This window comes from Thalassophryne amazonica, chromosome 4 (genome assembly GCF_902500255.1).
Source record: "Thalassophryne amazonica chromosome 4, fThaAma1.1, whole genome shotgun sequence".
Lineage (NCBI taxonomy): Eukaryota > Metazoa > Chordata > Actinopteri > Batrachoidiformes > Batrachoididae > Thalassophryne > Thalassophryne amazonica.
Window position 1 is genome coordinate 108,824,863 of NC_047106.1, and position 18,126 is coordinate 108,842,988.

Sequence of the window (18,126 nt, forward strand, 5' to 3'; positions counted from 1 at the left end):
GCAGTGTTAATTTAACACTGTCAGCATTAGTTTTACACTGGTAATTTTATTGTGTAGCCTTACATGTATGTTTAAGGACACATTTGAGGATTGAACCCACCGACCTTTTGGACTGTGGGCAATCCACAGTACTGCATGAGCTGTAATTGCCTGGCAGAATTCTCCAGAAGACTTTTTTCCTTTTTCGTGTGAAAATTCCTGATGAAATAAGCATTAATTATCCCAGTTATTTAGAACTGCTAGGGTCTCACACAGGAAGGAACAGTATCCTCTGACATGTCTCTATGTCCTAGTTTGGATCCAGTCTGTGTGTTTCTCCCTAAAAAGAAAACCAGAGCAGCTTTAAGACAAAGTTTCATCCATGTGGTGTATGGTGGTGAGGTTTGGGCCCACGCTGGTTTTGGAGCGTGTAGAAAGCGGATGTGGGAACAAACTTGACCTTTTCATCTGGAGTGACAGTGCTGGGCTGGTCTTCTGGAGGTGACCTTTCCCCGTGGTGTACCCACGCCGCTGCCTGCTTGAGCTCTTTCAGAACGTGAGGGGCAGAGACACAGCTGCCTCACAAAAACAAAGGGAGCATGACTTTAAAAAAAGGGATTAGAGTCGGTATTTCTCCCTCTCGAAGGATACATGGTCAATCTGCATTTTTTTTTCGTTTGCAGACCACTGTGTTCACACACCGAGAAAATGGTTGCTTCTCCATTTTTCTGTCTTTCCTTTGTTCTGTTCTTTAGCAAGCCCACGCTATTGCTTCCTCTATTATTTCATTTCTGTCAGCGAATCTCTCTCTCTCCATGCCTCTCTTCCTTTCTTTCGTCCTCCCACTTCCCATCTTTGCATGTGCCACATTCAATTGTGGTGATATGCCCTGTGGCAAACTGTGCCTCTGTGTGCTCGAGCAGGCTTTGTTGGTAATGGCTGTTATTCCTGATGCACAGGGAGGAGTATAAATTCCTCCTGCAAACTCTTTCACCATTATGCATGGGAATTATATTGTCCTGTACTGTGGAACAATACATCAAATCGCCCACTGCATGCCTTCCGCAGGTATTTTATAATAATTATCAGTCTCAAATCTAATCCAGAATCTCCCAGAAACACTCCCAGAAGAACTCCGCTCTCCTTTTCTACTCACAGTAGTAATTCATCAATGCTATTCCTGCAGATGCTTTTACTGTAAATTGGTTCCCTGTTAGTATTTCTTTGCCGCCGTGAAAAAATAGTTTGTATGTTTAATGGGCAGAAAAATATGAGAGAGGGCAATTTTTCTGAGTTAAATTTCAGGGGATGCTGCCTTTTCTCTGTATTTGTCTACTGTTTAGGAGTAGAAAGGTTAAGGACTCATTTATAATTGTAGTTTGCACATTATTTCCCTCCTGATCGTGCTCCTTACGCTTGCTGACATGGCGTCAGTTGTGTCGAGACCCACGCTATACAGTGGGGCACACCGTGTTTTGCTGTGTTCACTGTTGTGTGGAAGTACAATTTGTGTTGTGTCTTTTGGCCCGTGTGCTGCGCGCTCTCACCTCTAATTGCCCCGTACTCCTCTGACAGGCCCTGGAAAGCGAGTTTGTGTCATGTCAGCTGCATCAGTGGATTGACCTTATTTTCGGCTACAAGCAGCGAGGCCCGGAGGCGGTGCGCGCCCTCAACGTCTTTCACTACCTGACGTACGAGGGCTCCGTCAACCTGGACAGCATCACGGAGCCTTCGCTCAGAGAGGTAAGGTGCTCTTGCACATCGCCATGGAGATGGAGCCCCTCCCCTCTCCCTACCTATTTGTTTTGGTATGTGCTGGAGTTCTCACAACATTCATATAATGCGTCTGTCACTCAGTTGATGCGTCATGCGAATGTAATCCGTGAGAGCAGCTGACTCATCTTCTCTGACATTACCATCATGTTCTCGTGACCTGAGTAATTAATTTCTTCCAGGTAAACAGTTACTCATTTAATAGCTCTCCCTGTTATTGGGTAATCTTCTGAACATTAAGGGCCACACAGTGGCTTGTACCCAGTGCAGTTGTAATTTTCTTGCCAAGCGCCCACACATCTAAGAAGCAAGTAGAACCGCTTGAGACTTGGTTTTTAAGTACTGTGGCTTTATAGAGGATAAAAACAATCAGTGCCATAATGTGACCGGTAGAGATTGATTATTAAATTTACCATCAATTTGTTACGATTACCAAAAACATACCGTACTTACTGAAGGATTTTTTTTCGTTTTTGTATTTTGAGCTGTCTGATGTTTTACTTAACCAGTTTATTCATGTCACATTGCTACATTGCACTTAATGTGTAGGATTCTTGCTGTGATTGCCTCTCGAAATATGATGGCACAGTTCATGTGCCATTTGTTTGAGTTTTTGGTTAGCACTGCTGCTTCACAGTGAGAAGGTCCTGCATGTTCTTCCCATGTTTGTGTGGGTTCCCTCCACATACTCTGGCTTCCTCCCACAGCCAAAGACATGTAGATTAGGTGAAGTGGAAACTTTACATTGGCTGTAGGTATGCACGTGTTTGTCTATATGTGGCCCTGTGATAGACTGGAGCCTGTCCAGGATGGACTCTGCCTCTTGCCCAATGACTCCTGGATTTGGTTCAGGCCCCAACACATCTGTTGGAGATCATTATCACTGCTTTTTTTTTTTACAAAACTAATTAACTGAACCAGGTGTGTTCAGCCAGTCAGGACCTGGAAACAGGCTTAATTAGTCAGGTGTGGGCAGTGTAAGGAGCACTGGGAAATGTGCAGGGCAGGTGATCTTCTGGAACATCATTCAAGTTGATATCATTATTATCAAAAGCTCAACTAAAAAAAAAAAAAAAATTGTTGAGGATAGTTTTTTGATACGTCTCCCAAAACTGGTAGAACTGTGATGTTGACGTTTGCTGAACAATTCAGCGGAACAATGTTCAGTGTTGTTGAACATTACAATGATAATGAAATAAAATGTTCATATTCATAACATCATGATATGCATCAATATATCAGTGCATTGTTTCCTAAACTTAATTTATTTTGGGAAATGTATGATGAAATATTAGCAATTGAACACAACTATAATCACATTACAAAATATAATGTGCACAAAATTATCTGTGCAGATCTTGTAGTTTTTCATTTTCACCATCTCCAACTTTTTCAGTGATGCAGTCTTTTGACATTTTTTTTGTCAAAATTAGTAAAACCATGATGGACAGATGTTTAGGAGATGACAGTGAAATTTATGGAAAAATGAGTCTATCAATCTGCTGAATGACCAAAAACTGCACATATATTTAGTGTTATAGTTCAATTCAGTTTATTTGTACAGTGCCAAATCACAATATAAGTCATCCCAAGGAGCTTCACAAGAGTCGTTATTGGCTCGCTGTAGAAAAACAAAGCATTTCCAGACAGTATTGCAGCCACCATAAAAGGGACCATGTGATCACTGATGTTAAGTGAAAACAACAGTGTCTCCCCGCCGATAATCAATGCGTCTGGATTTATGTTTACTGATCAATCATCGGGAGTCAATAGAGGTGCGAGATAATCCTCTTGTTTTTAACTATTTAATTGAATATCTATTAGCTTGACGGTACCACTCCTGAATAGCTTAATTGCGTAGCAGGAAAGGAGAGCAGAGACTGCAGCAGCTGGCATGCACTGTGGTACTTTCAGTGTGAGCTGCTTTCTCCCTGTGATATCCACCATCTGCTGTCTGCAAAACAAGTCATTTATATACTGTCACTTCCAGGCCTGCTTTTATTTATCAAGCCACTGCTATGCAAATCACCTGCAGAAGATTTGGCTGATCAAATTATCAAACCATGCTGTGAAAGCTTTTTCATCATTTCAAGAAAGATTTTAGACAATGGGTTATTTATTTATTGATTTATTTTTTGCACCACGTTGAGGGCTTCAAGCTGTCAGCCACCCTACCATGAGAGATGACAGTACAGTCACTTAGTTGCACATTAGGAAGAATGCTCATCACCATTGTGGCATAGGAATATATTTGCGCTGGATGGAGAAGGGTTTAGCTAATTACAAATGATGAAATGTTGATATGATGAAAACTAATTAAGACAAGCCTTTGTACCTTCACTTATGTTGCTCAGCAGTGATTTTTTTTCTCTTCTTTCTGTAACATGCAGTCTACTTTAGTTCAAAGACTTCTGTAGTGACCCTGAAGGGCCATTTGACTGACTTCTTAAAACAATGACACTGATGTGTTTGTTATGGCCCAGTTACACGGCACTTAATGAAGGGTGACGAAGCCCTGAAGAAACAAGAAATCTGGACTTTCGTTGACTGTCGTTGACATCGTTTAACCTTCGCGCAGCTTCGTTCCTGCAGCGGGCGCTTCATCAGGATCGTTTAATTGTTGCTGCCACATATCTGGATTAGAAAGCAATGCACATGTCAGAAATGATAGTTAGATATTAATATAATTTGGTAAACATATTGGCACTTGGAGGGAAAAAGGACATAAATTAAGTTGTTGTCATTACTTGGGTTTTCTTCTCATTTTCAGTTATTTTCATTCAATACTTTCATTATTTGGTCAGTTCTGTGGTCATATTATAGATTTTATTTGTTTAAATTGATGGGGCTGATAGCCTCTTGGTGAAACTGTTGTGTTTTCATTGCTGAACTAATGAAACATAAAACTGCACTGTTAAAGTACAGTATTACATAAAATCATTAACTGGGTAGCAGCCCGATGACACCTGATCAGCACGTATGAGCAGAATATACTGTTTGCCTTCAAACAAGTTTAACAGGCTCATTTCCAATCTAGCAAACATGTCAATCCAGTCCAGTCTTCTGCTTTTTCCGTGCTCACGTCACAAAATGAATTTGTGTTGGTTCGTGATACTGTCACGAAAAGTTCCACGTTTTCGTAACACAAACCAATAGATTAATGTACATTTTGTGGTGTCATCATGAAGTGCTCTGAGATATGGTTAGAATACAAGATATCAGTTATATACCAGAAATGTGTTTGTACAGTCCTGTATCGTCTTACACGTGATTAGACATTACAGTTGTGTTTAAATGAATAGCAGTGTATTTAAAAAAGTGAATAAAGCTCAAAATACTTAAAGTAGCTTTTATTTCCATACACACAAATTTCAGGGGGGGGGGGGGGGGGTTCAATTTATTTTCATTTATATAGCACCAAATCACAACAAAGTTGCCTCAAGGCGCTTCAAACAAGTAAGGTCTAACCTTACCAACCCCCAGAGCAAGCAAACAGGCGACAGTGGTAAGGATAAGCTCCCTCTGATGATTTGAGGAAGAAACCTCAAGCAGACCAGACGCAAAGGGGTGACCCTCTGCTTGGGCCATGCTACCGACACAATGTACAAAACAATTCACAAAACGAATATACAGGAAATGTTGCTGGTGCACAGGACAGGAGGGTTGCAGAAACAGACACCACACCCATCTCTGGATGGAGCCACACCTCAAACAGAGAGAGGAAAAAAAAACAGAATCAAGTATCAGAAAGACAACAAATACAGTATAATTTGTCAGCATTAAGCAACAAGGAAAAAACAGAAGAAATACTAAGGTGATCTCTGGCCACGAGCCCAAAGCTTCACTAAAAGACCCAGAATTTAGATAAAGTTGAGGCTGCAGCATGCTCCGTTTCCTAATAAAATGAATTAAAAAGAGTAAAAAGCAGAGCAACATACTATGCCAGTATGCTAGCCATATGAAAGGGAAAATAAGTGCGTCTTAAGTCTGGACTTGAAAGTCTCTACAGAATCTGACTGTTTTATTGATGCAGGGAGATCATTCCAGAGAACAGGGGCACGATAAGAGAAAGCTCTGTGACCCACAGAGTTCTTATTCACCCAAAGGACACAAAGTAGTCCTGCACCCTGAGAACGCAAAGCCCGGGCCGGTAAGTAGGGTTTAATTAGGTCAGCTAGGTAGGGAGGTGCCAGTCCATGAACAATTTTATAGGCTAATAACAGAACCATAAAATCTGATCTCACAGGGACAGGAAGCCAGTGAAGAGATGCCAAAATGGGTGTAATGTCAAACTTTCTGCTTTGTGTCAAAAGTCTGGCAGCAGCATTTTGAACCAATTGGAGACCACAAAATAGAACATTGCAGTAGTCCAATCTAGAAGAGACAAACCCATGAATCAGGGTCTCAGCATCAGCCATAGACAGGATGGGACGAATCTTCACTATATTTTGCAGGTGGAAGAAAGCAGTCCTCGTAATATCTCTAATGTGGAGGTCAAAGGACAACGTAGGATCAAAAATTACCCCAAGGTTCCTCACTTTGTCAGTGTGTTGTATGACACACAAGCCTAGGCTAAGTGTGTGCATTAGGAATACACACACTTAGCCTAGGCTTAGCATTGAGAACACTGCACATTTTATTCCAAATCAAAACATGAAGAAATATTTATCAAATTTTATTGTTGTATCTCCAATCAATTTTTTATCTAATTATACTCTTCTTCTGAACAATGTCTGGAATGACCCATTTCCTGCCTTCGCCCTTGCAGACACTATTATTATTATTATTATTATTATTATTATTATTTTTTGAACAGCCTAATATTACTTTTTCTTCACTTTCTGTAAATTAATAACAAATTTGATCAATTTTTTTCTTCATGTTTGATTTGGAATAGAATGTGCAGTGTTCCTAATGCATTTGCATGTGTGGAAATAAAAGATATTTTAAGGATTTTGAGCTTACTCACTTTTTAAAACACACTGCTGTTATTTTGAACACAACTGTATCTCAATCAGTTTTTCACCAGTGGAGCAGAATATTAATAAAAAAAAAGAAAAGTTAATGAAATGGTATTGCAAGCTAAAATGATAGCTACAATTCTGGTGCACCTATGCAGCCGTTAGTCAGTAACCATTATCAACCACATGAAAGGGAATATATTTGTACTATATCCAGTATTGTCTTACAACTTCCTGAAAACTATACTGATCTGTTTTAGAAGACTTTCCAGTTCAGTGGGTCAAACTTTTATAACCTCACATAACAGAGCACGGCAAGCTAATATTATATAGGGTATCATTTTGAAGATTGTTTATTACCGCTTTGGGTCCTGCCTCCCTGATTGGACTGTTTGAATTTGGAATGGACTTTGGTTGCCTTGATCAATATGTGTTGCAGCAAAACCTTTTTGTTGCAGCAAAACCTGAGTAGGGCTGGATGGTATGCCTTAAATTTTATGAGCATTTATTGTGTAAAATTGCAGTAAATAGAAAAAAAGTACAAAACCTTTTCTCAAGTATCTTCAGTCTTTGGAAAACACTTTCATGAAATCTAATAAAAATCAAGCTGCATAGAGTGAAAACAAAATTTGACCTGATTTGCCGAGCACGAGTTGTTTTGTATTGCCACTCAACAATTTGTCTGACATTTGCGGTGTATGCATTCTTTTGCATTCCTCATATTCCACAATTTGTTTTGATCTGAGGTGATAGAAAAGATTGAAACCACTGTCTCCTGACAGCTTGCAAATGATCATTTTCTGCTCACTGTCCGACTTCTTGAATCCAAACCATGCCCATACAACGGACATTCCACCAGCCTTTTTGACCAACTTGTCTTTGTCATGTACACCACTTTCGGACATTTGCTTTTTGTTGCAAAACAAAGCAATGTGAGCTGTCACATTTTCCAGATGATTAACTGGTGCAGGCTGATGATGCCAAAGCCTGCTGTACTGGTCAGCTGGAATAGTCAAAATTCATAGCATAGGAAATTAGATTTCAGATAAGTGCAAAGACATCTGCCTTGGTAGAAGAACAAAGTACTGTTGTGACAAACTGCAAGCACACTCATACCTGCTTGTCATGAGAAGGACTAATAGTGCATGAGCCATGAGTCATCAGTTTTGACCTAATCAGTACCACTTAAGGGGACAAAACAACACTTAGAATACAGCTCCAGTGTACCATGGCCTACACAAAAATGTATGATAGCCATCCCAGGGTAGTAGCTATAGCAAGGTAGTGGTCAGTGAAAGGTTACACAGAGGTCAAACTTTAAAAATTCTTCAATCATGTTGAAAAATATACCACATTATTTGTCTGATCATAACAATTCCAAGAAGGTATAGTTTGGACTAACTATGACTGAATGTTCTGGAGTTATGGGGTAAAAACAGCAAAAATGGAGACAAAGGTCAGTTTCAGTTTGTACATGGGTCAGATGTTAAAGTTGTTCCAATTTCAGTAAAAGTGTATGCAAATTATTAGTTGAAATAAAAGGATTAATAAATGGAATGGTTTTGACCATGCTGAAAGTTTGGTTTCCAAAGTAAAGGTCAAATAAGGTTGATGTCCATTGGATTCTATGACATGTCACATATGTTACCCTGTAACATGATAACTAAGCATGACAGATGATGCAAACTATTCTTTTTACCCCATAACTCCATAGAATTCAGTCATAGTTAGCCCAAGCTATACCTTTTTGGAATCGTTATGATCAGACAAATAATGCCATATATTTCTCAGTGTGACTGGAGCATTTTTAAATTTTGACCTCTGTACACTTCTTCATAAATATGTTCTGAAATAAATGCAGGCAAACTAATTTTGTATAATAAATAAAATATTTTGTAAATACTTTTTTAAATGTCCAAAGATACCAGACAGAAACAAGAAAACAAAATGTTTTTACAAACTGAAATAACAAAAATTATATAGATTTAAAATGAATGTTGGGCATGTTTATTGGCACCCTTTGATCACTTACAGCCAGTTTTCTTTCAGCAACCCAGAAGACAGATATATGAACTTTTCCCAGTCAGTGAGTAAGTCTTTGATTTCAGTTTCTTCAGTCGTTGAGAAACACAAACTGCATGGTATTGTATGGTAAATCTGTCCGAAGACTAGTGATGGAAGCCATCAAGACCTCTTCCAATAGCGAAGTCGTAAGGCGTGTGCGTTAACATCCAATCACCACAGGTTCGAGACCTGATAAATCTTTTCAAAGACACATCCCACCCCAGCAACCACCTGTTTGACTTACTACCCCTCGGCCGACGGTAAAGGTCAATCAAAACTAGGCCAAACACACTCAGGGACAGCTTTCTCCCCAGAGCGATCACTGCACTGAACAATAACAAACACTTTAATATGCACTTTTCAGGTTTCTTGTGCAATATCTGTAAGCCATGTGCAATATTTCCCGTGCAATATGATTCCACAGTTGTATATAATTCTCGTTTTACATTTTACTTGGTACACATTTTATTTTATTTAGTGTATCAATCAATCAATCAATCAATTTTATTTATACAGCGCCAAATCACAACAAACAGCTGCCCCAAGGTGCTGTATATTGTAAGGCAAGGCCATACAATAATTACGTAAAAACTGTGTACGTGTACATATACTTTTGAATAATTTATTGTTAAATTTTATTATCTTTTACTTAGCTAACAATTACTCTCACCTCGGAAAAGCACCTTTTTGGAGTTGCACTCAAATCTCGTTGCAATGCAAATTACAATGACAATAAAGGCGATTCTGATTCTGAAGACACCCATGACAACTATGAAAGTTGTAAGCTTCTGTGGCTGTGACTGTTGCAACTACACAGAGTGAAACTTTCACAGCGTCATGTTGCAGTGGGACAAGGATGGGTTTTTTCACAAGAAAACCGATTTAAATCTAGGCTTCAGTCTCCCATGTATGTTCTGGCAAATTGTAGTTGAAATGCAATGTTTTATTTTTAAGAAAGTCCTTCTATTTGCCACTCCATCATGACTGGGTGCCAGTAATTCTTAAGACAACTGTAATTTCACCCTTTTCTGTAAAATTTAACAAAATGTAGATGGCACAGTGACACAGAGGTTGAGATGTTTAGAGAATTATTCACCTTAATGACAGCCTGTGTTTTGGTCAATCTATACATAATTTGATGTAGGATTATTTTGCAGTTTTTTTAAGTGTGTGTGTGTGTGTGAGAGAGAGAGAGAGAGAGAGAGAGAGAGAGAGAGAGAGAGAGAGAGAGAGAGAGAGAGAGAGAGAGAGAGAGAGAGAGAGACTATGCATAAGTGCCCAATGAGCATTTTGCCGTGACTTGGAGAAATATCTTCAAGCTTCAGGATATTAATTCATTCAGGCCTGACAGGTAAAAGTGCGTCTCAGGTATTAGTCACAACAATTATGACGGTTGAAAAGTAAAAAAATTAGAAGGCATGAGAGATAATTTCCCTCTTGGTGTTAGATGGAAATGATGACACCCTCTGACATGTCATCAGGCCTCTGGTTGAGGGCACGGTGACAGCTGCACTGGGCACCCTGCCAGAACAGCAGTCCTTCGCCGCGGTGCTTATCCTGACAGCCTTCTCTTATGGAAAAACATGACAGCAACCCCTTGATTCAGACCCAGCTGTGTCACTCTGAAGTAAGCAGACAAATTATGCATCAGTGGAAGTGTTCCTCCTCAGCTGCCAGTGCTGCTCCCGACCTATTTTTTGACTTTCATTGCAGGGACAACAAAGTAAGACTTTGAAGCACGTGATGTGCTGTACCTTAAAATGAAATTGTGATCTGCTGATGGTGACGAGACACCAGTGTTTAAAGCAATCGAACTTGATGAGAACAAACTCCCTTCAATTGCATCACCTAGTGTAGGTGTGGGCGGGGCCATGCCTGCTCACACATGCAGTCGTGCATGCCAACTGGGGAGCTGTCACTCATCAGACAGCCTTAGGGCAATCCTTTGTTGAAGCTTAAGGGTTAAAACAAACCCATATAATCTTAAACATATTTCCACTGGCATGTAAAGAATGAGAACCAATTAAGATAGTTTAAGATTAAAGGAACAGTTTGCTGTGTGTGTATTTATACTCCTAAAGGTGCTTAAGGAAGCAGTTGGCTGCTGAAAGGTGAAAGGTGGTGCTTCTGCATATTTGTAATTGCCAACGCTCCCCTTCAGTGTTTGACCTCGCAGGTCAACATAAGAGTTGCTGCGTTATGTCTTACAGATCATTCTCCACGGAGCAGAACCAGCTACTCACCGCTGCAGCTGTTTGCGAGGTGCTCGCACACTCACACACGGTGTGTTATGATGGATGTTTGGTGCTTACTCAAGCAAGGCAGGTGATGCTGCAAGGGAGATCATCCAGATGGCAATAAGTGTCACTTATCAGCCAAAAAGCAGAGCCTGAAGTGACTTAAACTAATGAACTGCCCGTTAAGCGCTCTCAATCTCAGTGTGAGATAGAGGTGTGTTTCTGACATACCTTTGAGAGGATTAGTGTTGGAAGCACCTCAGAGTTATTGGCATGTTTTGATTATCCAGTGGAAGAACATGTTCCAGAGGTGTTCTGCAATGACCCAACACACACACACAAGCACAGATGAATCACAATCATTGTTGGGCTTCAGACAACCAAACGGAGCGTGCTACAGTCCAGTTCCTCTGGTAATAGAGTCATCACCAGAAATATGGTGATGTTTTCCACATGGCCCTCTCTGATCTTTGTATCATATTTCTTTATTTGACCAGACACGCTGACCTTCACCCTAAACCTAACCTTAAATGGCCATAATGTCAGCTGCTTCAGATGTGATAGACTGTGTTCTAAAGAAACACTATGCTTAATGGTTGCCAAATGTGCACGATGACTCACGTGCAACCTTCACAGCAGTGCATTGGTGTACAATTGTGGGCAGTGCCTTTTATGGTGCTGTGCATGATGGTAAGTAACGGGGGGAGGGGGGGGGGGCAGGAGGGGGTGCTGTTTGACGTGCAGGTGGCCTGTCCTAATTCAGCATCACCTCTAAACTTCCCGTGCCACATCTCCCAGTGTGGCATGTGCCACCCAGTGGGTGGTTTTGATAGTGAGCGGTGCATACAGGAGGAGGAAAATGAGGGCTCGTCACCCAGCCAGTCAGTGGGCCGGGTGAAAGGCTGAAGGATGTATGTTGCATTGTGTGCAGTGGCATTGACGGACGTCTACAAGCTCCCCTCTGATGGTGGAAGTGGCTCCAGTCACATCAATCACTTGCACCAATCACTGCCCCACTTTCAGGCTCACTGTTTTTTTTTTTTTCCTCTCTCACCAGCAGCAAAGGAGGGATTTGGAAGTTATGCTCTAATAATAGTAATAAATGCTTGATCTCTCTGCATTTGTTTCGTTTTTTCCAACTCTGATAAAATATATATACACATATAGAATATATCATTTGCACAATATAAATTCTCCATCAAGGTACTGTCATCCAAATTGCCCTGTGTGTGCTTTTTTTCCCCTTCTTCTTCTGCAATGTTGGGTCTGATGTATGTGCGCATGCACTTGCTCCCCCCCCCTTTGTTTCAAGCACAATAACATCTAAAAGCGAGCCGGCCTGCTGCAGTCCTCGCTGGATGTCACTCCGGGTTAACGTTTGTGCGATGGGGACTTCTGCGTCTGGAAATGGGAATGGTTAACTGAAGCATGTTAATAGGAAAAGGCTTGTCTCTTCCATACTAACACTTGGATGACTTTGCAGACTGGTGAAGGCGGTGGGGGTAGAGGGGGGGTTCACCAGAGGCGGGAGGGTGCACCCAGGCAGATTTGGCGTGCACCCCTTTTCTTTTTCCCTCTGCTCCCCTCCCTCAGAGGCACGGCTGAGTTAGGATTTGCTTGCACTGTCAAGTAACGCATTGACCCATCACTTTGATGCATATCGATTGTGACAGCCGCTCCTCTCTCTCTCTCTCTCTCTTTTTCTCTTTCTCCCTCTCTCCCCGGCAGGCCACAGAGGCGCACATCCAGAGCCTTGGACAGACGCCATCTCAGTTGCTTATTGAGCCACATCCTCCACGCAGCTCCGCCATCCACCTGGTGAGAGCAATGAGCATGCCGGCAAAAATGTCCTTGCACGTCTGCTAGTGCGGCGTGCGTTCTCATCACTGCGAGCCTGGATGGTGTTTGTGGGTGTGTCGCTGAATTGTCATTTCTATATATCCCCTGTGAAGCAGCCCTTTACAGCATAAGATAAATATTTCAGAAGTCTTACCTCATGTAGGTCACAGACCCGCGACGTAACAGCACTGAAACTCTGCTGTGTTAGCAATGTGGTGTAAAGGGAAGAGCGCTCCCTGCTGGCCCTGTAGCTCCTTCCTTTCTGCTGTAAGCTGCTCTTTGCCGCCTAATCCATGTAATAGCCAGCTGAGCCCTCATTATCCCCACATGGCTCGCTGTCTATTTTTCCGAGAAAAACCTTTCCAAGGCTGACTCCTCCGACACCATTTAGTTCAATTTTCTACTTTTACAACAGATATGATTGTTTTCATGCGTTTGTGTTGTAAAATCTCCAAAATTAAGAGTGAGATGAGACCTGACAGGAGTTCGGAACGAATGGTTACTATCACATCATCCATTGGTTTTCCTTCTGCCACACATCTATCAATATAAATCCCAAAAAGCTGGGATGCAATGAGGAATTAAAAAAAATGTGCAATGCTCTTTTTAAAGTAAAAGGAGTGCAACAAGATAATTCATATTTTAGTCAGCAAGCTCATTATTTTTTTTTATTAAAAAAAAGCTCAGTCTGAAATTATTGCCTGCACCACACTCCCAAAGTTTGGTAACCCTAACCCTAACAGACTGAAGACGTCCTGATCTGATCTTTTTTCTTACATGGCAGTTAGCAGGTTTTTGCTGTTGTTGTTGTTTCACTAAATATAATGAACAAGCAAATAATGTTTATTTCCATGACGGATTTTAGTTTAATTGGCACGTGGTGATTGATGCGTATTTTCGATTTACATCTTTGCGTGTTGCATGCATCAGTCTCAGCAGCACGTTGGCTTGGTGATCAGTACCGTTGCCTCACAACAAGAAGGTAGTGATTCCAGTTCCCACCTGGGAATCAGATTTGGGTTAGGATTCATTCCTGTGTGGAGTTTGCATGTTCTCCCTGTGTTTGCGTGGGTTTCCTTCAGGTGCTCTGGCGTACTCCCACATCCAAAAACATGTATGTGAGGTCAACTGGAAAATTCCCAGCTAACAAAATACAATTCTTAAAATGTTATAAGAACATTTGTCAAATGTTATCAGAACGTTAGCTGTAAAGTGCTCCGAATGTTTCAAAGGAATGTTTTTTGGGGGGGTTTCAGAACATTTGATAGTAGCGTGAGCACAAATATTTTGCCTAACATTCTGGAAATGTTTTGAAGGACAGTTTCTTTTTGGTTCCCCGAACATTCTGGTAATGTTACATAAAGTCAACTAAAGATATGTTTCATCTAAATGTTCCCAGAATGGTCCAGTAATGTTACCTAAAGTCATAGTCTAGTCATTGAAAGAAATTTGGACGGAGAAAGACGGTGAAACTAGACTTTGTTAAATTTCCCTCAACTATAAACATGACTTGTCAATATATAAAAGGAAGTAATAACGTTCCAAAAATGTTTCTGGTAACCTTAACCTAAATATAACCAGTGGTGGGCACAGCTAACCAAAAAGTTATCTTCGATAACCATTAATCAGATAACTGAAAAGTTATCTTTTATGACGATAAACCGATAAACTACTAAAAAATTGTCTTTATTACACATAAACGATAACTATTAGTATTGATTTGGATGCGGCCACATTAGATTACACTGTCGGCTTCTGATAAACCAGTTTCACTTTAAGCGCTGCAGGGGCTTCTGGGTAAATTCAAAGATCACAAACACAAAGAACACATGAAAAATGAGTAAATAAAAAAATAAAACCCCAAACACTGTGATCGTCTTTCAAAAGCAGTAACACACAGAAGTCACAGTTAATTTCGGTATTAGATACACCGTCATTTACGAGGTAAAAGCTGCTGCTTTTTTTGCATGCTTTGAACCGTGTGGCTTAAACAACCGAAATACGTCCATTAATGCATTGATTGGCAGAGTAAAATACACCTAGTAAATATAAATTCTTACCTGTTAGTTTCAGTGGGATTCATCTGAATAAATAATCCATGTTTTAAATCCAAAACAATGTCTAAATGTGAAGAAAAGTCCCTCCCTCTGTACATACAGCTGTGCCGTGAGACCTCCTCTCTCCCACCGAGTCTGGGCGATTAACTTACAGCCACAAAGAAATAAAATAAAATAATGTTAAAATTAGTCTCCTTTGTTTTTGTGTCAAGTGGACAAGCCACTGTAATGTGCAAAGTGAACCTGAATTACACTACCCACAATGCTCCCTGTGTCGACCGGCCAATCACGTTTTGCGCCTAATGATGATGTCATCAGCAAGCGACAAGCAGCCAGTCTGCTCCATGGCTAGAAACACAACAAATGAACTAAAATGTTTGATTTAAGAGTTCACAAACGTTTTTGACAGTTAAACTTTACCAGCAAAGAAAATGTTATCGGACTGAAAGTTATCAGAACGAAATTTCTTGGAAGATAATTGGTTCGATGATGGTTTTAAAACTTATCTGAAAAGCTAATCTGATATCAAAAACATTAGCTTCGATAATTATCTGCTATCGGATTAGCTGAACTGTGCCCACCACTGAATATAACCAATATATAACGTTACCAAAACGTTATGTGTTAGCTGGGTTTAAATTGATGGTGGGTGTGAATGTGTTTATGTGGCCCTGTGACAGACTGGCGTCCTGCCCAGGGTGTACACTGCCTCACGTCCTATGACTGCTGGGACATGCTCCAGCCCCCCCCCGTGACCCTTAACTGGAGTAAGTGGGTACAAAAAATGGATGCATCAGTCTCATAGTAAAGCTCATATAAGTAACACTCCACACTTCCTGCATCTATTTCACAATAAAAACCATCTGGCAGCTCACAGAGTACAATTTTGTTGGTGAGAAACATCAGCAGGACATATTGAGCTCAGCTTGATGCAGACTAACTTACTCATTCTCGTCAATTTATGACCTTTATTTGACTTCAACTTAAAGAATTTATTGTATGTATGCCCGATTAGCTTTGTAAATGGACTGCAATTTATATAGCACTTTTCCATCTGCATGAGAAGCTCAAAGCTCTTTACAATTATGCCTCACATTCATCCATTCACATAGACACACACACACCGATGTCAGGGTGCTGCCATGCAAGGCATTCACTACACACCGGGAACAACTAGGGGATTAAAGACCTTGCCCAAGGGCTCTTAGAGATTTTGCTGTCTGGCTAGGTTTTGAACGGAGGATCCTCTGGTTTGAAACCCAACGCTTAACCACTCGACCATCACCTCCCCTTTGTGACTTGTTGTCATTGTTGACTGTTGTATTATTTACATTTTTTATTGTTATTCATGGTTATGTGCAAATTTATTTATTTATTTATTGAACAGACATATAGCTCACAAACACAAATATGGGCCATCATGGCAAAAAGATCAGATCTTACTAAAACATTTAAATTAAGCACTAAAGCCTGTGAAGTGAGTATGGCTCCTGATACCAGAAAGTTATTGCCTGAAAGCATCCAAGAAAGGTCAAGTGTTTAATCAACAAGAATGGCTTGACAAATGCAAATTAAAAAATACTAGCAAAATATTCAACAGACAACAGTCTTTAGTCTGCATAGATTTTTATGCATTTTATCTCTAAAATTCACAAAATATTTCAAAATATTAAGGAAAACAAATCGAAATCTGTACTTAATGGGCAAGAGTGAAAAACACTACTGGATCCTTGTGACCTTTGATCTTCAGATGACACTGCATTAAAAACATCTTTCTGTAATGACATTGCGACATGGGCTCTGCAGTATTTTAACAGTCAATCAATACTTTGCATTGCTGCATCCACTATTACAGCTTAGAGGACTGGTACATGCACAGCAGAGGTCAGATGTCAACAACATCCAAATACTCCATCAATGTCTCTTCGCTCGCGCTCTTTTGTAACGACCTGATGCACTGTGTATGTTGTTGCACTGTGTGTGTTGATGCACTGTGTGTGTTGATGCACTGTGTGTGTTGATGCACTGTGTGTGTTGATGCACTGTGTGTGTTGATGCACTGGCTGTGTCGATGCACTGTGTGTGTCGTTGCACTGGCTGTGTTGTTGCACTGTGTGTGTTGATGCACTGTGTGTGTTGATGCACTTTGTGTGTTGTTGCACTGTGTGTGTTGATGCACTGGCTGTGTTGATGCACTGTGTGTGTTGTTGCACTGTGTGTGTTGATGCACTGTGTGTGTTGTTGCACTGTGTGTGTTGATGCACTGTGTGTGTTGATGCACTGTGTGTGTTGTTGCACTGTGTGTGTTGATGCACTGTGTGTGTTGATGCACTGTGTGTGTTGTTGCACTGTGTGTTGATGCACTGTGTGTGTTGATGCACTGGCTGTGTCGATGCACTGTGTGTGTCGTTGCACTGGCTGTGTTGTTGCACTGGCTGTGTTGTTGCACTGTGTGTGTTGTTGCACTGTGTGTGTTGATGCACTGGCTGTGTTGTTGCACTGGCTGTGTTGATGCACTGTGTGTGTTGTTGCACTGTGTGTGTTGTTGCACTGGCTGTGTTGTTGCACTGTGTGTGTTGTTGCACTGGCTGTGTTGTTGCACTGTGTGTGTTGTTGCCTTGGCAGATCAACATTTCAGATTGCTTATGGAAGTAAGACACCAAGTTCTGCAGCCCAAACAAGTCCATCCAGATTGCTAACAGCCTAAAGTTCAAAGCCAGGCTGTCACAATGTGGTAATGTGATGTCATTGTTAACTTCCACATCTGGGAAGAGACTATCACACTCAAAGATACATTTGGCGCAATGTGCTGCATTCCAGACAGACTTTTTCAAGGACGTCCGTGCTTATTTCAGCCTGAGACGACGGAATTGCATTGTGCATGTGATACAGTGCGAGTGCTCGACAGCGCTGACTGCAGTCCACACTTGTCTGCTATGAAAAAATGTGAATTTGGAAGCACAAAATATGACAGCAGCCTCATGCAGATACACAGCTGAAGATTTGAATAAATCAACAATTCAGCCTATGAGATCACGTTATGGCCCCAAATGTTTATAAAGATGATGTAACACAGTAGTAATCATTCTTACCCACACTTTTGCTTCAGGCATTCTATCTATCTATCTATCTATATATATATATATATATATATATATATATATATATATATATATACTAGCTGGGGTACCCGGCGTTGCCCAGGTTAACCTGTTT

The 18,126-nt window shown here is 40.8% G+C and overlaps 1 protein-coding gene and 1 long non-coding RNA gene across 3 annotated transcripts in view; one reads left to right on the forward strand and one right to left on the reverse strand.

Annotated features, from left to right (window-relative positions):
* The window catches only part of nbeab (neurobeachin b), a 1,103,372-nt gene that overhangs the window by 1,011,833 nt on the left and 73,413 nt on the right, over positions 1-18,126 (forward strand). Inside the window, exons 48-49 of the mRNA XM_034168398.1 lie at positions 1,555-1,722; positions 12,743-12,832. Of these exons, the coding sequence (XP_034024289.1) occupies positions 1,555-1,722; positions 12,743-12,832 (258 nt within the window). The remainder of the gene's footprint in view (positions 1-1,554; positions 1,723-12,742; positions 12,833-18,126) is intronic.
* The window catches only part of LOC117508606, a 94,665-nt gene that overhangs the window by 70,083 nt on the left and 6,456 nt on the right, over positions 1-18,126 (reverse strand). The gene's annotated exons all lie outside the window — the stretch shown is intronic.